At 43.3% G+C, this 20,889-nt stretch overlaps 1 protein-coding gene across 1 annotated transcript in view; it reads right to left on the bottom strand.

Moving 5' to 3' along the window:
- CORO2B (coronin 2B) overlaps positions 1 to 16,934 on the bottom strand; it is a 142,513-nt gene extending 125,579 nt beyond the window's left edge. The window contains exon 1 of the mRNA XM_038420378.2: positions 16,623 to 16,934. Coding sequence (XP_038276306.1) covers positions 16,623 to 16,637 — 15 coding nt within the window. The 5' untranslated portion in view covers positions 16,638 to 16,934. The remainder of the gene's footprint in view (positions 1 to 16,622) is intronic.
- Between the last annotated feature and the right edge of the window lie 3,955 nt (positions 16,935 to 20,889).

Raw genomic sequence — 20,889 nt, 5'->3', positions numbered from 1 at the left:
ACCGCTATAAACACTTCTCTTAACCAGAAACATTAAGTGACCTGTGCATCCGATGAAGTGAGCTGTAGCTCACGAAAGCTTATGCTCAAATATATTTGTTAGTCTCTAAGGTGCCACAAGTCCTCCTTTTCTTTTTGTGAATACAGACTAACACGGCTGCTAGTCTGAAATCTGTTTTACACTAGTCCCTCCGTCACTGAGCTGAAATAATTCCTGGGCTGGGTGGGTGAGCAGGCTTGTCGTGGTCTGCCCAGAGAAAGCTGCAGAAGGGTATGGAGCCTCCTCGATGGGAAAGTCCCCTGGCTGAGGAAATTCAGGGAAGCGTCTGTGCTTCCTGCCTCTAGGAGAAAGAGACGTTGTTTTGTAACAGCGAAGGCCTCAGCAGGAGAGGAGCTGCCTCTGTAATACAGACAGGCGGTGGTGCTGTCTGGGTTGGTGCATGTGAGTGCAAACCGGCAGGAATGACACGACATGAGGAGGTCACATACAGTGTCCTAGCCTTTTAAATTCCCTCCCTACTGGCAACAGTCCTCACGAGCTAGACTCAAACGAGGCTCTGTGTCCTCCTCAGTAGCCTTTGGCCAGGAGACTGACTGTCTGGAGCAATTATTCCTGCTCTGTCTCCATCCTAGCACAGCAGTGGTGATCGGATCCTAGCACAGACAGTCAGTGGTGTTTCATCACCACTGCCACCACCGCTGCCAGTGGTGATGAAAGCGTGCAAGCTTTTCCAATGTTTCGTCTCTGGCAATGGCTTTCCCACCTGTACTTGCAGTGCACACTACTGGACCGGTGTCACATTGGCTGCTATGAGGCCTGGAAGCTGGCTGAGTTTTTTGCTTAAAGGGGAACTGTGCAATTTGGCTGCACCATTATCCATCTTTGCCGAGCATACGGGTTGAGATGAAGATTTCCCTCTAGTGCTGGAGTCTGAGGAACTCTGAACAGCACAGCATGCTTACTGCTCTTCCTGGAGAGAACACGGTCTTCCAACAGACCGGAGTTTTCTAAATTCCTTGTGTCAAAGGAACTGGGTCAAGTTTTCATGCAATAGAATTAGAGGTCAAAGACGTGCTACACCCAAGCCATTGCTGCCCACAATGATGCTACCTTGTCTGGGTCCAGATTCTCACTAGCAGTCCCTGAGAGATTTCTGTTGATACCAGAAAATATTGTTTACCCCACTTGGTCTGCAGTTTAGGTCCAGAACCAGCAGACTGGATGCAGCTCTGGGTGTCCTGATCCAAAGCCACTCCCCTCCTTTCAGTGGGGTGTAAGTCTGAAGGTTGGTGCTTGTCCTGATCTCTAATTTGTATTTTAATCAAGTGGCCCTTGAGGGCCAGAAGGAGGAGTAGCCAGCCACCTTAGCAAGTCCTGTTCCAACACACTGGCCCCCCAGACTTTGAGACTCATCTCTCCATCAATATTTCTCCCTGGGAAGAGCTTACACCAAGACTTTCACAATTGCAATCAAGGTTCTAGAGACAGAATTCTAACCCGCTATTGAACATTTTTGTTCTTGTTGATTGAAAGCTGCATTGAAAAAGCTTTCTAATGGTTTTGTAAGGAACAAAGGAGTAAAAGATTTCTTGGAACCAAGCAGGCTCCTAGTACGTTTCCAGTAAGTGAAAGATCCGATTCACAGATTTGTGGGGGAATGCAGCAGCTGGCTCCATCATGTAGTTTCTGCCTTCTGCCAGATTTCAGTAATTACACACTGACTAGAAAGACAGGAATCCATAATTCTACTAGTTCATATTCTCTAACTGCATAATGAATTGAACTATTATTCATTTGGAAGATTTTTCTTTTAAAAAAACAAAACCCCAAATCCCACCCTCTGTTGCATTCTGTATTGTACGCATTACGGATAGAGAGCCTGCTACCTACAAACCTAGAATATTAAAGCATAGAATTAATGCTACACTGACTCAGAAACAAACCCATTAAAAAAAAAAGACAAGCAAGATAAGTCACCTTGACAAACACATTTGGAAACCCAGCATTTCCTTTTTTCTGATTCACAGTAATTTCTCAGGGCCTGATTCTGAAAGATTGTGAGCACTTCACAGAAGCAGAGTAGTGGGTGCTCCTACCTGTTAGGAGAAGGGGTCTGATTTTGTATTTTATTCTCTGTTGAAAGAGAAGCTCTGATTTTCATCTTTATAATTCTGCTCAATAAAGAAATCCGATTCCCTCCTTCCTTTGGGAACAACATGCCCCTTCATATGATCTCAGCAGGTCATATGCTGCAAAACAGCTAGTCAAAAAACCAAAGTGCATAGTATCTGTCGTTTCCAGTACCAATACTAGCAATCTGCTTTGCATAATTTATGAACAAACAGTCAAATCAATTCATTCAAGAGCAGTTATAAACTATTCAGCAATCCCACAGAAGAGTCAATGGCAGTGCCAGAATTCAGTTAACAGAACCAGGCAGCACATACAAACCAAATGGGTCCACTCTTAAAACAGTAACCTTTTTACTGGAGAAGAGTCCCTCCATTGCAGCTCCACTGGTGCTAACATAAACAAATGCCAGCAGGAGTCCTAAGCGGTAGTGTTGACGACACCTACTCAGAGCAGGGTTGGATATCATGTTGATAAAAATACCAGTCTGTCCGGAGCCCTGTCCTCGCTGGTGCCTTGTCATAACCCAGAGACGGTCCAACAACAGCTACCAACATTGCTAACACTGGTGATAGCGACTGACTCCCCACCCCCGGAAAATAAAGGCAAGTATATTATTCCCCATTCCATTTGACAAATAACCATCATTGTGAGAGAGGACCTAGCCGTTCACTTCCACATATGTTTTGCTTCTATCAGCCAAAACAGGAAGCAGAATCCTAAGTTAGTTGACGTGTCCAATATTGCATAACTTAGCCAAACAAATGTTAAAATAGAGGGCCAGATATTCTGGTGTCAATGGACACTTGTAGGCCTTAAGAATTCCACTGGAGCCACTCAGGACATGGACAGGTGTAAGATTCATTGAGTTTAAAGCCAGGAGGGACCATCTAGCCTGATCTCCTATCTAACAGGCCATTAAATTTCACCCAGTTACCCCTGTATTGAGCTCAATAACTTTTGTAGGGCTGAAACATGTCTTCCTGAAAGGCAGCCCATCTTGATTTGAAGCTATCAAGAGACAGAGAGTCCACCAGTTCCTTTGATGGTTTGTTCTAATGGATAATCACCCTCATTGTTCAAATTAGTGCCTTATTTCTAACTTTGAATTTGTCTGTCTTTAACATTTGGTCTTTGTGCAACCCCGTGCTTCGGTGACTACTCCTTTTAAACACTAGTAGTCCATTTAGTTTCAGTTTGGGGTTTTCCCCCCAGAAGAGTGGAGCAGCTGTCCACTGAGCAGGGGGTTGGACTAGATGACCTCTTGAGTTCCCTTCCAACCCTGATATTCTACGATTCTGTGACTCCAGCGGGGACTAGCAGGGAAACAAAGAAGGGGGGGAAAGAAGACAAACTCTTGGAGCATGCTCAGAAGGACAGAGAAGGATCGGGATATTATACAGGAGGATCTGGATGACCTTGTAAACTGGAGTAATAGCAATAGGATGAAATTTAATAGTGAGAAGTGTAAGGTTATGCATTTAGGGATTAATAAGAATTTTAGTTACAAGTTGGGGATGCATCAATTAGAAGTAACGGAAGACGAGAAGGACCTTGGAGTATTGGTTGATCATAGGATGACTATGAGCTGCCAATGTGATATGGCTGTGAAAAAAGCTAATGTGGTTTTGGGATGCATCAGGAGAGGCATTTCTAGTAGGGATAAGGAGGTTTTAGTACCATTATACAAGGCACTGGTGAGACCTCACCTAGAATACTGTGTGCAGTTCTGGTCTCCTATGTTTAAAAAGGATGAATTCAAACTGGAGCAGGTACAGAGAAGGGCTACTAGGATGATCCGAGGAATGGAAAACTTGTCTTATGAAAGGAGACTTAAGGAGCTTGGCTTGTTTAGCCTAACTAAAAGAAGGTTGAGGGGAGATATGATTGCTCTCTATAAATATATCAGAGGGATAAATATAGGAGAGGGAGAGGAATTATTTAAGCTCAGCACCAATGTGGACACAAGAACAAATGGGTATAAACTGGCCACCAGGAAGTTTAGACTTGAAATCAGACGAAGGTTTCTAACCATCAGAGGAGTGAGGTTTTGGAATAGCCTTCCAATGAAAGGGGGGGGAAAAAGATCTATCTGGTTTTAAGATTCTACTCGATAAGTTTATGGAGGAGATGGTATGATGGTATAATGGGATTTTGGTAAGTAATTAATCTTTAAATTTTCAGGGTAAATAGGCCTAATCCCCTGAGATGGGATATTAGATGGATGGGATCTGAGTTACCCAGGAAAGAATTTTCTGTAGTATCTGGCTGGTGAATCTTGCCCATATGCTCAGGGTTTAGCTGATCGCCATATTTGGGGTTGGGAAGGAATTTTCCTCCAGGGCAGACTGGAGACGCCCTGGAGGTTTTTTGCCTTCCTCTGTAGCATGGGGCATGGTTGACTTGAGGGAGGCTTCTCTGCTCCTTGAAGTCTTTAAACCATGATTTAAGGACTTCAATAGCTCAGACATAGGTGAGGTTTTTCGTAGGAGTGGGTGGGTGAGATTCTGTGGCCTGGGCTGTGCAGGAGGTCGGACTAGATGATCAGAATGGTCCCTTCTGACCTTAGTATCTATGAATCTCCAAAGGTGTGGAGGGGGCAATTCCACTCCCAAGTATAAAGAAAAGAAGGCGCCAAACTCTTCAGTTAGTCCCAGCAGACCCAGAAGGAGGGAGACATACCAGAGGGAAGGTGGAGAACTTTGCCCAGAGGGCTGGTGCTCACAGGCCTGCTTTTACTAATTGCAGCAAGCAGATAACCACAAGAACTGGGTGTGCTTGCTACTTGTTCAGCTCAGGAATGTGGGGTGACACTAATTCCAAATCAGTGGTGCATGTTTTAAATGCATAGGGTTTGTGGCTTGTGTACCTTTTGGTACTGAAGAAATCTATATACTTGATACTTTTTTTTGTTTTTGTTTGTGTAGTATTTGCTGTATTGATGTGATGGTAAGATTGCATGTAGATTTGAGGAGTCTTAGTTAATCCTTAGATTGTTCTCTCCTAAAAAAAGAGTGTTTGTTTTTAGTCTGAGCAGCTTTATTACATTGTGGTGTCCTTATTCCAAACTGACACAACTCAGGGTATGGGCACATATGATTGTCCAAAAATGCATATTTATCATGTGTTATCCACAGGTGGGATTTCTGCTGTCAAACCAGACTGAACCTGCTCACTATTCCTGCAGCAAAACGGAATTAATATGAGCACTTGTGTGGTCAAAGTATAGTACAGAGGCTCTCAAACTGTGGTCCACAAGTTCCATTCAGGTGGTCTGCGGATAGTTCCCGCAGTTCTAAGGTGCGTGCGTGGGTGGCCGCACATGAGAGAATGAGGGGCCACCCACCTAAATAGTGGAGCCATGCAGGCATGGCTCCACTAATTAGGTGCCTGGATCCTGGATAAGACACACATGTAAGGTGAGGTGGTGACCTTGGGGGGAATTTGGGATGTGCAGGGCTGTGGCAGCCAAAGAAAGTGGCGACTTTCCCCACCTCCAGGACTGCGGTCGGGGAGAGACAGCCCTCCTTCCCAGCCCCAGCTCAGGGGCTGCTGCAGTGGGGCAGAGTGGGGGAGAACCCCCGATCCTTCCCAGCCCCAGCTCCGTGGCTGCCACAGCGGTGGAGAGAGGGCACATGCACCACATTAGAAAGGTAAGACTACTGATATTAAATTATGTATTGTGTGCTTTTATTTGTAGAACAAAAATGTTAATTATTAACTTTTTTTATATAGCACTTTTATCCAAAGCCCTTTACGATAGCTAGCTAACGGCACAAACAATGTTTGGAAAGATCATTAAGTGGTCCGCTGAGACCCTCAGCAATTTTCAAGGGGGCCGTGAAAAGAAAAAAAAAGTGTGAGAACCACTTGTGTCGTAGGTTACATACATTTAAAAATTGTCACCTCCGGTGAATGAAGCTTTCAGTTGAGGGAAATCTACCCTGTAGAACAATGTTTGTTTGATAGAGCTGGAAAAGAAGAATGGCCCTGTTTCCTGAAGTGATGAAGTGTATGTGCAATTCCTAGAGACTTTTCAGAAGTCCATGGAAATACTCTCTGAGTATTTGGGAAGATTAAACAGCTATTTGAGAAGGGTAATGGAGTAGAAGTCATGCATGCAAGAAACCCGTAATGTACAGCCAGTAAAGCAATTTATTCATAGATGTTGGGATGAGTCCCTGATTACACAGCTCCATCTGAGGGACCATTTGGATACTCCTGCTATTTCCAAGATATCTTACTCTCCAACCACTGTACAAAATCCACCACTTGGAAGAAGAGAGAGCAAAGGAGGATTATGCAGCTGGGGGGAAAAACAACAGTCTAAGCCTAACAGTTCATGCCATACCATAGAAGCTAACCACGGCTCAAGTCCTGCCGCGGGAGACTCAAAGAAAATGGAAAACCGTACAACTCAACTTGAAGGAGCCACAGTTAAGTTAATGGAAGGACCTGCCATTCCAAAGAGGCAGTATTCAACAAAACAGGATAGCTCTTCAAAATTTCAGGAAACACCCTCAGCTGCTGAGGAATCTATTGCAAACAATCTCTGGTTCTTCTGTTCCAACTGTGCTAAGGAGGATCATTCTAGGGTGAATTAGTACAGTGGCTCTCAACCTTTCCCGACTACTGTACCCCTTTCAGAAGTCTGATTTGTCTTGTGTACTCCCAAATGATTGGTAAACATTTTATAGGACTGACAGGGGAAGTGAAGATCTCTACCCTGAGGGCTGATGCTCACAGGCCTGCTTTTACTAATTTCCGCAAGACTATAACCACAAGAAGAAGGATAGCAGCCTATTCAAAGAACTGGGTGCTTGCTATGTGTTCAGCTCAGGCCTGTGTGGTGACAAATGCCAAAGCAGTGGTGCGTGTTTTAAATGCATAGGATTTGTAGCCTGATTACTGAAGAAATCTGTATGTTTGATACTGTTTCCACAGTACGGTATTTGTAGAATAAGATTGTGTTTAGATTTGAGGAATCTTAACCCTCAAATTGTCCTCTTGTAAACTAAGTTTTTTGTTTTTTTTTTTAAATTCTGACCAGCTTTAATACATTGCAGCATCTTTATTCCAAACTGGAGCAACTCAGGGTATGGGCATCCAGAAGTGTCCAAATTTGCAGATTTATCTTTTGGTGTCATCCACAGGTGGGAGTTCTGCTGTCCTACCAGACTGAAGCTGCTCACTATTCCTGCAGTAAAATGGAGTTATAGTGGGTACTTGTGTAATCCAAGTGTAGTGGGTTACAATTGGTTCTTGCTGTTAGATTAAAGTTCCCCTTAGATCCCAGTATCTTCTCTCCCCATGAACTTACTTACCCAGTAATCAAGTCACCTTTCAGGTTTTTTATTTTTATTTTTTATAAGCTAAACAGGTATTTCCTCTAGTCCTTGAATCACTGTTGTGGCTCTTTTCCGCACCCTCTCCAATTTTTCAACATCCTTTTTAAAATATTGACAACAGAAGTGGATGCAATATTGTAGTATTGGTCTCACCAGTGCAGTATATCTAGGGAAAAGTCACCTCCCTGCTGCTACTAACTACTATTCAGATGCATCTGAAGAAGTGGGTTTTTTACCCATGAAAGCTTATGCCCAAATAAATCTGTTAGGCTTTAAGATGCCACCAGACTCCTTGTTGTTTTTGTGGATAGAGACTAACACGGGTACCCCTCTGATACTTAAGTACTATATAGTCTGTCTACATGATCAAGACAAATAAAATGCTGAGGACAACAAGGGAGAGGTCTGAACCACCACTGATTCTTATCCAGACAATATAGAGGATAATCTAACTATATTATATACAAATGCAATATATATTGTATAATAATAATATATTTAAGAACCAAGCCTTATCAAATCTTAACATCTTATACTATCTAACATTATGAAATTATTATACAGTCCTTGAATTCATTTATTTTTAAAATTTTCCATCATGACCCTTCCAGAATGACTATCACAAGCTTTGTGAAGTGTGGAAGTCTAGTTTATATATAAAACTCCCAACAGGGGTTGTTTATCTCTATCACCTCCCACAGGGAACTAAGATGCCCTGGTGGATGTAAGGAGAGCCCAGTTCCCACAGCGAAAGGGGAGCATGGGACAGTGAGGGAAAGCATAGGGAGGGACATGGGGATAAGAGAACAGAACAGATGTTAAATATTGTTACATGCTTTAATAGAAAGGGTTATATTAAGTGCTATGGCTCCATTGAAGAATGTACAGTAAATCAGACTCAATATCAGGTACAATACAGGTGTTAAAAGAGGAAAAGCAGTAAATGTGGGAGTTCTAAAATGACTGTGTGTGTGTTGGGAACTCTGTCCCAAACATCTGATTTAAGGAAGAGGCACAAACCTAATGGAGACCTGGCATCTGTCTGGGAGGTGTTGTTGCTGTCAAGAAAGGATGAGGTACTGGACGAGAGTAGACATAGTACCCACGGGTGAGTATGTTAATGTCATGACAATTAACGTAAAGCAGATGAGCAACCCAACAAAAAGAAAAAGGGTATTTAGCTCCCAGAGGATTTTCCTCGTAAGATTTATTTACAGGAAACAGGCAGACAAGTACCTGATGATTTCTTGGACACAGCTATCACGTGTCTTACTAGAGCAATGTAACTGAAGAGGGCTTGCACTACTCTTTGCTAAACACGTCTCTGTATTGTTTCAGCACAACTCATAGATCGGGGGCAGATACATTTTAATTAAGGGGTCCTTGAAAGGTAAACTTTTCACCTTCGCCAATGTATATGCTCCCAATCCAGGGCAAGCTTTTTCTTAAAATCAGGTTTTTTTAGGGATTTAGGAGATGTTAGGGGAGGGAATATTCCAGGGGGATTTAACGACATTCTTAATCCTTTTTTGGATTGATTGAATGGACACAGAAGGCATTTTGGAGGAGCAAAGGCAAATTTGTTGCATCACTTAGAAAATGAGGATCTGGTGGACATCTGGTGGGAGATGAATCCAGATGTCAGGGGATATACATATTCTGCTACTCATGGATCTTATTCAGAATTTATATTATTTTTTGTTTTTTGCTTGAATAGGTTGGTCAAAAAAGGGAAAAAAACAAAAAACAAAAACTATTCTTGGTGTTTATAACTTGGTTTGACCATGCCCCTGCATATGTTGGATCAGAAGATTGGGACTCAATGGAAAAACAAAGAGCCCACCATTGAATAGAGCTTTGTTGTATGATCCTCTTAGAATTCAAGAGCTGGAAGAAAATTTCCAGAAACATTTAGAAGAAAGTGATCAGCAAAAGTGTTCTCTGGGATTATGGGCAGCAGTAATGAGGGGGAACCTCATAAATAAAGCATCAGATCTCAAAAAATGAGAACTCCTTGAAGACGACAGTTTGGTGAAAGAACTTCCTGCTTTGAAAGGTAGACAACCCTACGGGATCTAAAAGCGTGTGTGAGAAAATAATTGGGATAAAAGGGAAGATTAACTTGTTACAAACAGGTAAAGCTGAGCAAACACTTAGCTATAGTAAACAAAAATATTATGGACAGGGAAATAGAGCTGATAGGCTTTTAGCCAGAAAGTTAAAAAAGAATAGGATAAACCAGGCATCACTCTGATTAGAAATAAAAAGTGAGATTTAGTAACTGGCTAAACTTTCAGATAGATCTCTGAAACCTTTGCTAATTTTTTCCATTTTCCATTTTGTAGGCTCAGAACATCTAAATCCCGATGTAAATAAATATTTGAGAAGTTTGAAACTGCCTCAGCTTTCAGAGGATGCCATGGCAGCTCTTGATAAGCAAATTGCTGTAAAGGAAGTTGAAAAGGTATTTAAGAATTTAAAATTCAGTATAACTCCAGGTCCTGAAGGGTTTCCTGGGGAATATTGTAGAATTCTCAAGTAAGTTTTGGTACCTATTTTAACTAAATTGGTTAATAGTATACTTCAGGGGAATGAGATTTAAGATTCATGGGAAAATGCAAAAATGGTGAGGAAATTATTAAAAAGAGAACCATCTTTGACAAAATGCCAGTTTCCTAGAAATCCCCTGAAATGCTTATTAAGGCTCCAGTAAAAGATCGGCATTTTAAACAGAAGAACAAATTAGTTTATTTTTCATTGTTAGCACTTAGACTCTATTACACATACTGGAAAATATAACCCCCGTCTCCTATGGAATTGTGGTATAGTAAAATATGGACCATTCTTGTAATGGAAATGTTTTCACACAAGTATGTACACAAGCATTGCACCCAAAAGAGGACAGGTATTTAGAAATGTGGTTACCCTTTCTAGCATACTCAGAGGAGGTGGGTTCTCCAGCCAGCAAGTCAGAATCTTTATTCAGGATTTCTGAGTAGAAACTGATCCAGAACAAGCAATGTCTGATTTAGTATGTTAATGTTTTATTGTAACTTTGCTTTAATAAAGAATTAGACAACAAAAAACCCACTTCCATTTGATGAGGATTACCCATGGACAACTATTCTGACATCTGTCAGTTAGCCAATTTGTGACCTATTCAAAGTGCACTTTAAAATAAAAGCACTAGACACTATCAATAATTAGAATGTCTCAGAGTACTAAGTCAAAACATCTTACAAAAGTCTACAGTTACCTTTAACAAACAAAGACGGGAATCAATTTATTTGACAAAACCTATTTTCCGTAAAACCAGGTTGACTGGCATTAATTATGTTCCTACCCTTTAACTGATCACTAATTGAATTCTGTATCACCTTTTCCATAAGATCATAATTTGCCCCAGTCACTCTAGAACTGCATTTAACTAGATTACAAACTACAGTATAATTATCCTTTAGAGACAGTCCTGTTCCTGCCACCAGAATAACATCATTGTATCCCAGTTCATAAATGGGTTCCATTATAATTACTATTTGATCATATTAGACTATAGCAAGTTATTCTCTCATATCTTTTACTTGGCATGTTTGACTCCTTTGGGTTAACATGAAATAAAGAGTTACTAAAATAGATCTTGGACTTGATGTTTTTCTTCTTAAGCTTAGTCAGTGGATTCAAAAGGAAGTTCAGGCAAGGCATAGTTTAATATGAATAATACTGATTCATAGTTTATAATAGCAGAAGGGACCATTGTGATTTGAGCTTCTGAAGGACATGGGACTTCCCTGAATTAATTCCTGTTTGAACTAGAGCACATCTTTTAGAAGGGGGGGGGGGAAGAGATCCAGCTTACTTTAAAGTTCTCCAGTGATGGAGAATCCACTACAACCTGTGATAAATTGTTCCCGTGGTTTACCCTTAAGGCATGTTTTCCAATCCTTTAATCATTCTTGTAGATCTTCCCTGAATCATCTCCAATCTCTCACCATCCTTCTTGAATTGTTGACACCAGAACTGGACACAGTATTCTAGTAGCAGTCCCACCAGTGCCAAAACCAGTGGTAATATAACCTCCCTGTTCCTTCAAGATTCCCTTGTTTATTCACCAACGGATCTTTTTTTCAGCCAATTATCCAGCATGACTCCTAAGCTTTTACTGAGTCACTGCTTTCCAGGATAGATTCCCCCCTGCCTCCTGTACTTACGGCCTACATTCTTTGTTCCTTGATACAGGATTTTACATTTGGCCATATTAAAATGCATGTTGCTTGCTTGTGCCCAGACTACCAAGCAAGCTAGAGCACTCTGCAGCAGAGACTTGTCACTGCTTCCCCAAACATTTACTCATCCGCAAACTTTATTGGTGGTTTTTTTATGCTTTCGTGGTCATTGATAAAAAATGTGAAATAACGTAGGGCCTAGAACTGATCCCCACGACTAGAAACATATCTGTTCAACGATGATTCTTATTTACAATTCATTTTGAGACATATCAGCTTGCCAGTGTTTAATGCATTTAATATGTGCCATGTTAAATTTGTAACGTTCCATTTTCTTAAATACAAATGTTCGATGGTACCAAGTCAAAAGCCTTACAGAAGTCTAAATATCTTACATTAACACTATTACCATTATCAATCAAACGTGTAATCTCATAAGAAATATCAAGTTAGTTTGACAGGGTCTATTTTCCATAAATCCATGGGTTTTTTTGCATTAATTATATTACCCTTCTTCAATTCTTTATTAATCAAATCCCATATCAATTATTCCATTATTTTGCCTGGGGTTCAATGTTAGGCTGACAGACCTCTAGTGACAGGGGCTATCCTGTTTACCCTTTTAAAATAGTAGTATATTGCCTTTCTTCCACTCCTCTGGAACTTACCCAGTGTTCCAAGACTTATTGAAAAATCAATATTAATTGTCCAGAGAGCACCTCGGCCAGCTCTTGTAGGATCCTTGGATACAGATTTAATAGACTAATTTAAAAAATGTCTAACTTAGCAGCTACTAAACATCCTCCTGAGTTACTTTCCATTCTGACAGTACTTCAATACCGTCATCTTCTACGAATATATTATCAGCCTTGCTCCCCAAATTCAGAAGAGATTCACTGAATGCTTCTGCTTTTTCTGCATTTCTGACAGTTCTACAATTTCCATCTGGTAATGGATCAATACTATTGTTAGGATTCCTATTGTTCTCCATGTACTTAAACTCCTTCTTATTGTACTTAACTCTTCTGGCCAGTGATCGCTCCTTGTGTCTTTTTGCTTCCCTTATCAGTTTTCTATAATTCCTAGCTTCTAATTTATATTCCTTGCTATTAACTTCTCCTTTTTTCCATTTGTGTTTTATATATATATATATATATATATATATAATAAAAAATTATTTACATCTGCTTTCACTCCTCCCCCCCTCCCCAATCTTGTTCATTTTTAACTGCTGCTCTCCCTCACCAAGCTGAACCTAACCTCCATCCTGGACATAAACTCCTTCCTGGCATTAGTGACCTGCATGCTTGTCTGCACTGCTGAATCCAGGTAGGCTTTGCCTGTGTGCAAAGAGTAACTGTACATACTGAAAAAAGAAAAGGAGTACTTGTGGCACCTTAGAGACTAACAAAGTTATTAGAGGATAACCTTTGAAGTGAGCTGTAGCTCACGAAAGCTTATGCTGTAATAAATTTGATAGTCTCTAAGGTGCCACAAGTACTCCTGTTCTTTTTGCGGATACAGACTAACACGGCTGCTACTCTGAAACCTGTACAGACTGAGCAGATGACCCCATTCGTTTTGTCAGTATATAATTCTGCAGTCACATACCCATGTGTTGTAAAATGAATAAATGTATTAGGGAGGTGGGGAAGACAGGTTTTACTGTTAAAATGAAGATATGGACATTTATGTTAATGATTTGTTTTAATGTTTAATATTCAGACCTTAAACTTCAAAGCAATGGTAATAGACCAGGCCGGATTAAAGTTCTTATTTTAATTGCTTTTTTAAAAGATTAAGTTCTTTTACAAGGTGCAACTGTCAAGTTGTGTGAAGTGAAGAAAGCTCCTCCCACTAGAAATACAGTTGATGGGACCCTCCAGGTTAAAAATTCAGGGAGGAATCCATTACACAGCAGTTGGTTAGTCTTCTTTAGAAGCTAGTGAAGCATTTGAGACTTTCTGAGCAAGTTTATAAGTTAATATTTATAACGGATTTTGGAAAAATATAGAGTAGGCTAAGTGCCAAGTCTTAAGATGCTGACACATTCATCTGACTCCAGGAGCAGAGACTTTAAGAATCGTGTTATATATTGCGAGACTTGCAAGATACCCATGCAAGAGTTGGCAACACTGTTCAGAGTTTGGAAGAATAGTTGGTTCTCAGCAGATCACTCTCCTGTTAGGTTAAGAGAAAGTGATGTGGTTTGTCCAACATAGTGCATCTAGGCCAGAGGTGGGCAAACTATGGCCCATGGGCCACATCCGGCCCCTGAGGCTCTCCCCGGCCACTCCCCCGCTGTTTCCCCTCCCCTGCAGCCATGCTGACACATGGGCAGTGGGGCTGCGAGCTCCTGCCGCTCTGAGTGGCACGGTAAGGAAGCGGCACATGTGCGGCAGTGAAGGGGTTGGGTAGAGGGCCTGGGGGGGCAGTCAGGGGACAGGGAGTGGTTGGATGGGGCAGAGGTTCTGGGGTGGGGGGTCGGGGAACAGGGGGGTTGGATAGGGCGTGGGAATCCCAGGGGGGCTGTCAGGGGGTAGGGGTGTGGATAGGTCAGGGGACAGGAAGCAGGGGGAGTTGGATGGGGGTGGGATCCTGGGGGAGGCGGTTTGGGGCGGGGGGTCCCAGGAGGGGGCAGTCAGGGGACAAGGTGCGGGGGGGGTTGGATGGAGGGAGTTCTGAGGGGGGCAGTCAGGGCATGGGAGGGGTGAATGGGGGCGGGGGCTAGGCTGTTTGGGGGCACAGCCTTCCCTACCTGGCCCTCCATACAGTTTCGCACTCCAATATGGCCCTCGGGCCAAAAAGTTTGCCCACCCCTGATCTAGACCCATGTCAGTACTTGGAGTTGTGTTTAGTCCCTGATTTGGAGTGTAAGCTTTTGGGACGGGAGCTCTGTCTGTCTCCAAATACCTTTATGCTGTAGAAATAAAATCCATCAGCAATGCCATCTCTCTGAACAGAAAGGCCAAGGACATTGTGCATGAAAAGTAGCAAGCAGCGTTCTGGCAGTATAACAATAAGACCTCACTGAACCCCGGGCAAGGCTGTCACCCACATAGGAGCCTCCCCATCTTTCATTCCCCTTTGCTTTTGCTCCGTATGCAGCAAAACGGCAGCCTTCAGGAAGCTTGGTCACTACTCCTGCCTTTCATTAATTCAAAGCCACGCTCCGCTAAGCTGCATCGCACAAACGGAACAAAGGGCAACAGCTTCGCTTGGCCTCTGACACCTGCTCACACCACCATAAAGAAGTCAGTTCATTCCTCAGCTGTTAAACAAATGTTGATCTGAACTGTGTGCCTGTTGCCTCCTTACACTCTAAAGTCTTTGACTTGTCAAATGTAGTTTGGCAGCTCAAAGCTCAAGTTAACACAGCCTGAAGTAGCAGTTACTCCCCACCCCCTTACCAGAAGCCCAGTTGTGCATTTGTACCTACTGAGTGTAAGTCTTTGCATTAACTGTATCCTAATTTTCCAGTCATGGGATTGCCCTGAACAATTCCGCTATATTACAGCTTTTTGATTAATGGAGCACAAACCAATACCATGGAACAAAACATGTAGCAAAACCCTCTAGTATGATTCCAACTGGCAACCCTCTGTAGAGACAACCACTTTAATGTGCTGCTCCACTTTCCAGTATACTTCTTTCCTCCCCAACTATTAAAGGCCATCTCCCTTCTACAACTGATTATTCTGGCTTTTGGGTAGCTGCTGAGACTTTTCACCGCACAGGATTTCTGTTTCTTTAGTCATTCGTGCATCTGCTCAGCTAGTTCTACGGATCAAAGACAAGATATGACCTGGTGCAGTTGGGCCAAGTAGGTCTTTGGTCCGCTAACGTGTGCGATGCACGGCTGCTCACTTGCCGAGTCATGGCCTTAGAGGACAAGGCTACGAGTGCTGACAACGCTAGACACAAAAGCTGATTTGACACAAAGCAAGTGCACCAACTTGATCTTTTCACTTGAATCCTCCCTACAAAAACTAAATTATATTTCTATATTTATTTCCTCAAGCCCAGACCAAGGTGAACGGGAAAGAAAAGTACTCGGGTCTCCGGTATAAGACACAGCAGGTACTGTCACTGTAGATATGAAACTAAAATGCCAAGAAAGCCACACTGGTCCCTGCTAGAACAGTCATGGGGGAAACCAGAGACCCCACTTTATGGCCAAAGAGAAATCCGAAAGGACCACAGATAAATAAAAGATTGTAAAGCTGAGCTGGCTTTACAGTAAAGAAAATTAACTTCCAGCACAGGGCACTTCCCTGCTCTTTTCCATTAGAGCCGCTTTGCTTTTTCCTGCAGAGATGGGCGCGGAGAGCGAGCCCATTACATCGCACAGGGTTTCTCGATCACACCCTTATTGCCAGTGCCCCATTTCAGCTGCCCCACGACCGAGGTTTGCTTCCCTGCAAACAACCTGGTGGCCACCTGTAGATGTGTGGGACGCGCCTGCCAAGGAAATCCGCTTCGCCAGGACCGGCTGGCGGGGTGCGCTCTGGAGGGGGCCGACAGCGTTGCCCCCCCAGGGGGTTTGTAGCCCTTCCTTACTAGCCCAAGGCAGAAGACCCTCAAGAGATCTCTCGCCCCCGTTCCTAAGCGAGGAAGGGCAGCAGGGTCTTGGAGCCACCACAGGGCTCCCTGCCCGCTCTCCACGGGTTAAAAATGCAGCAGGCGCTGACGCTCTTTAGGCGAGGAAGCAATTGAGGGGTGCGGGTGCAAAGCGGCCTCCTCCGTCCCCCGGGGGCTGGAATAACGACCGCCCCCCCCGCCGCGGCTTGGCGGCGCGAAGGGACCGGGGCCGGGAGCCAGCCGCGTCCCCACGACAGCGCCTGGAGCCTCCCCTCGCCCCGGGCAGAGCCGCGCAAGAGACGCCCCAGCTGGCGGCGCCGCTGCCCGGGCAGCTCCTTACCTTGGTGACCGTCATGCAGGAGCGGTGGGGCCGAGCGAGCAGGCTCCCCGGGGGAAGCGGGCAAAGCAAACCAGGCAGGGGAAGCTTTGCCTGAGTGACGCTGCTGCTGGGGGTGCTGGGGGTTTTGGGGGGTTTGGGGTTGGCTTCCCCCCCCCCTTTTTTTCCCTCCCCCTGCAGAGGAATCGGCGTCAGTGGTTACAGGAAGAGCTAGGGACCAGCCCTCCTCCTTCGCCTCCTCCCTCCCTCCCAGGCAGGCTGATTAAGCTGTCCTTGCACTGATGGCTGCAGTGATGTCAGCGTGTGCATTTATAATGGATGAGCCTCCTTCTCTGCAGACAGGAAGGGAGGGAAAAAGTGTGGGGGGGGGGGAACAACCAAGGAAACTGAAGGGAATGGGGGAAAGAAGGCGCGATTGATTGTGGTGGTGCACCGTCCAGAAGGGAACTCGCTGCCATTCAGCGTCAAGGGGGAACGGCCCTTTCTTTAACTCTGCGAAGAGCACAGAACTTCCCAATGCCCGGGGCCAGGGCCTGGGGAGACACCTGCTGAACTTCTTAAAGATGGTCTGTGGCGATCGTGTCCTTCCCGCCCCTGGGTCTCTAAGATACTAGGACAATGGGCCCCTTATGAACAGATGCATGGAAGGATAAGTCAAGCACATGCCACAGACACTAAACTGACTCAAAGAAAGCCATGTCACCATTTAATTATTAATGCAATAGATTAAATGCGAGGATTGTATTGTTGGGGCCTGTTAGCTGGCTTGGAAGGATTCATTTTTAATGGGTAAATGTCGACTTCACCCATTACCCACGCAAAGCAGCTAAAGACTATTTCCATCCATTAATAATCAAAAGTTCCAGCGAGGCAAAGTAAGAAAAATGCTGTTTGAGAATTTAGAGTTTGGTTGTAAGATATTTACTTGGCACGTTTTGATATGCAAGGCTGACAATTTATGTTTTGTCAGTTATAAACCTTTAACTTTTTGAATCTCAATTGACTGTCATTAAGTAATTATTGTCTGATGCTGATGGTCCCAGAACTTCCCACAACTCTGACCATTTAAATCAAAAATTTAAAAGTGCTTAAAAATGTATGTCAGCCCTCAAAATTATATTATTAAAAAACCCTGAATTCTGCCAAGCCTATCTTTTCGGCCTTTTTTTTTTTTTGATACTTTAGATTTGATTCAGAACACAAATGGCTGAAAACAATAACCAATGTCTGTGACCAGACACCATTAACTGTGACCGTCAATTCTCACATGGCCACCTTAACTGGTGACTTGTGATTTATATAAAGCTCATAGTGATCAATAAGAGAGAGAGTTATGGTTTGGAGCGACAGTCACTCAGACAACACAAATGCTTGTTTATGAACATCGTACAAAGAGCCAGACACCTCATGTGCAGCATGGCAAGAGTCTGCAAAATAGCGTCAGATAGTCATGCTACAGATCATTTCATTTTGTTCTCATACAGTCATCAGAAAGATGGTTAAATAGATTTTGGTCTAGATCCGCAAAGGAATTTAGGTGCCTACCTCCCATTGACCTGGGCCTTTGTGCCAGAATTGGGAAGATTTCCATGACAGCCTTACCAGACTGCTCTTGTGGTATACAGAAGAGACTCTCAAATTAGAATCCATAAGCCCCAAGGGGCAAAGGGAAAGTACCTGGATGACTTCTGCAAAGTACGTGCATCTACACAAATCCATTGGAAGTAGAACTGCATGCTCGGATTTTCAGAAGTACCCAACTCACTCGTTTGCTGTGGAGAGCTGCTGGGATTGTTAGGCACCACGGGGAAGTCATACCACTGCTTTTTCCTCCCAAAAAAGTTTGCAAAGGGGTCCATGCACACACTCTTTACAGCCCAGTACAATGAGCAGCTGGTATAGAGAAGGAGAAAAGAATAGAGGGTTCCATCAATAAGAAAAGTCACTTCATCTCATGATTTCAGAGTAGCAGCCGTGTTAGTCTGTATTCGCAAAAAGAAAAGGAGTACTTGTGGCACCTTAGAGACTAACAAATTTATTAGAGCATAGTGAGCTGTAGCTCACGAAAGCTTATGCTCTAATAAATTTGTTAGTCTCTAAGGTGCCACAAGTACTCCTTTTCTTTTTCATCTTATGAGTAAGTCTCCTGCATATACTTAGAGCTGTTTAAGACAACCATTGCAGCAAAGCAGAAGGCTTCAGCAGACTGAGAACATGACAAAGCGAGAGAAAGAGTTGGGGCCAGGGTCTGAACATCTGACCTCCCTCAGCTAAATGGGAACATTTGCCTGGTATCCAAACCAAATGTGAGTCATCAAAGGAAAGAGCAGCTTGTTTCTCTTTTAAAAGCCCTCCCATCTGTTTAGATGCCTCCTGAAGCGCTGATCCGTTCCACTAGGCGTGAGCAAGCCTCCGCTCCCTTGTTATGCCTTCATAGTTCCTTGCTCAAAATTCAGGACTAGCTCTGTCAGTGTGTTTGTTCGGAGTTCAGCCCAAAGAGGCCTGATCCTGGCTGGTGGTCTTTATATGCTGGCATAGTAACAATAGTCACGACTAAGAGGATTAATAACCATTTTGATACTTGGTCTTCGGAATTTGTGTTAATTGCCTGTGGGAGACACTAAAACATATTTTAAAGGTGATGGTGCTGCAAGAGCATCTGTTGTAGGAGCGATGCAAAGATTAGGAGAAAAACCACAAATGAAATGGCAGTATAGACAATTGTGTTTGCCCCTAGCACTCTGCCACAGGTGTAAACCACACAAGCAGGTGAGAAAGCAATTGCAGGGTGGGGGTAGGAGAAAGAGGGAATAAATAGCTTAGTATAAAACCCACCCAACTAAATGTCCATATGTGTTTATTACCCTGCTAAATACCTGGGTATTTTTAAGTGAAGAGATACCTATTAAGGCAGGGAGCAAAAGCGTACAGCAGGCCTATTAGCTGAAGTAACTAGGATGGTGATCCTCTATAAAGGATCGAATTGGTGGTTGATATCTGTTTGTTTATCAGGCATTTGTGTAATTATTTGCTATGCTACAACAGTGTAGGTTTTTTATTAATGATGGCTATTGCAGTAGGCAGAGCATGCCCTCTTGTTTCTTCCAAATACCCAGTCTCATTCATGCTACTATCTGAAACTTTTTTATAAAACTGCAAGTGTGTAAAGACTGTGAAAGCAGAACCCAAGAACCTTTTATGTCATCAGGTCTGTTCCCCTTTCCCCCACCAATGCAGTGGCCTATGTTCTGTAGTGTTTTATCCAAGCTGATTTTAAATGCCTTAGTTGGTGGAGACCCTTACCAAAGAGTGCTATAAAAATCCATTTTTCATGATGCCACGGTGACCCCCATGCAAAGGTACACCAAAAGCAAACTTGGTTTAAATAGGAATTACTATGCATCAATACAAGTTTTGGAAGCAGGGCTGTCTTGAACAGCCTTGTACTTAAATATTGAGGGTCCCCATTTATATCCCTTTTTTCTAAAAACAACCTTCCTTTTCAATCCTGCCTCCTAGTCTCTCTTATCTGTTTCCAACAGAACTGGAGACTTTTCTTCAGAACAGTGTGTATATGTTCTTATAAGAAATGATGGGTGCCATGCTAAACCCCCTTATTCATGCAGATACTCCCTTTGAATGCATTCTCTGTTCCACTCTTATCCATTCCTCCCAGGGCACACTGCTTCAGGGGGCACCTGCTGGATTTATTCAGCAGATTCTTGTTGAGGTGAAACCAATATTTGCTGGGCCCTGCCTCAGCCATGCAGCTGGCTGCCATTTGAGCCTCACTTCTTGTATCAACCTCTCAGCTTCTGTATGTTCTCCAAAACTGTTGGAGGGGCTCAGACAAACTTCACATGGATGCAAAAATACACTCTGGGATGCAGCTTCCAAATTCATTGCTGGAATAGATAGGTGCCATCCCCCGGCCGCAGCGTTGTTCACCTGTATGCCAAGCTTCCTGTGGGAGAAGAAATGACTTCTCTTTTCCCTCCCAAAGAAACCATGTGACCCTATGAAAACTACAGAGACCTGGCATGGAGGGGAATGGGGCTGGGTGAGATGTTTGGTTCAGCTCCTATAGCTCACAGGTGGAGCCGGCTGAATTTTTTCAGATTTTGAGTCTCACCCTTTTTTTTTTTTTTTTGGTCACAGTCACTGTCTCAGTGAAACTCCCCACCCCTCAAAGAATCTCACTGTTCTGACCAGCATGAATTACATGATTGTTTACATCTTATCAAGTGAGAGGGTTATACTATGTACTAAT

This window comes from Dermochelys coriacea, chromosome 10 (genome assembly GCF_009764565.3).
Source record: "Dermochelys coriacea isolate rDerCor1 chromosome 10, rDerCor1.pri.v4, whole genome shotgun sequence".
NCBI lineage: Eukaryota > Metazoa > Chordata > Testudines > Dermochelyidae > Dermochelys > Dermochelys coriacea.
Note: the sequence above shows the minus strand (reverse complement) of the source record. Positions and strands in the feature narration are given on the sequence as shown.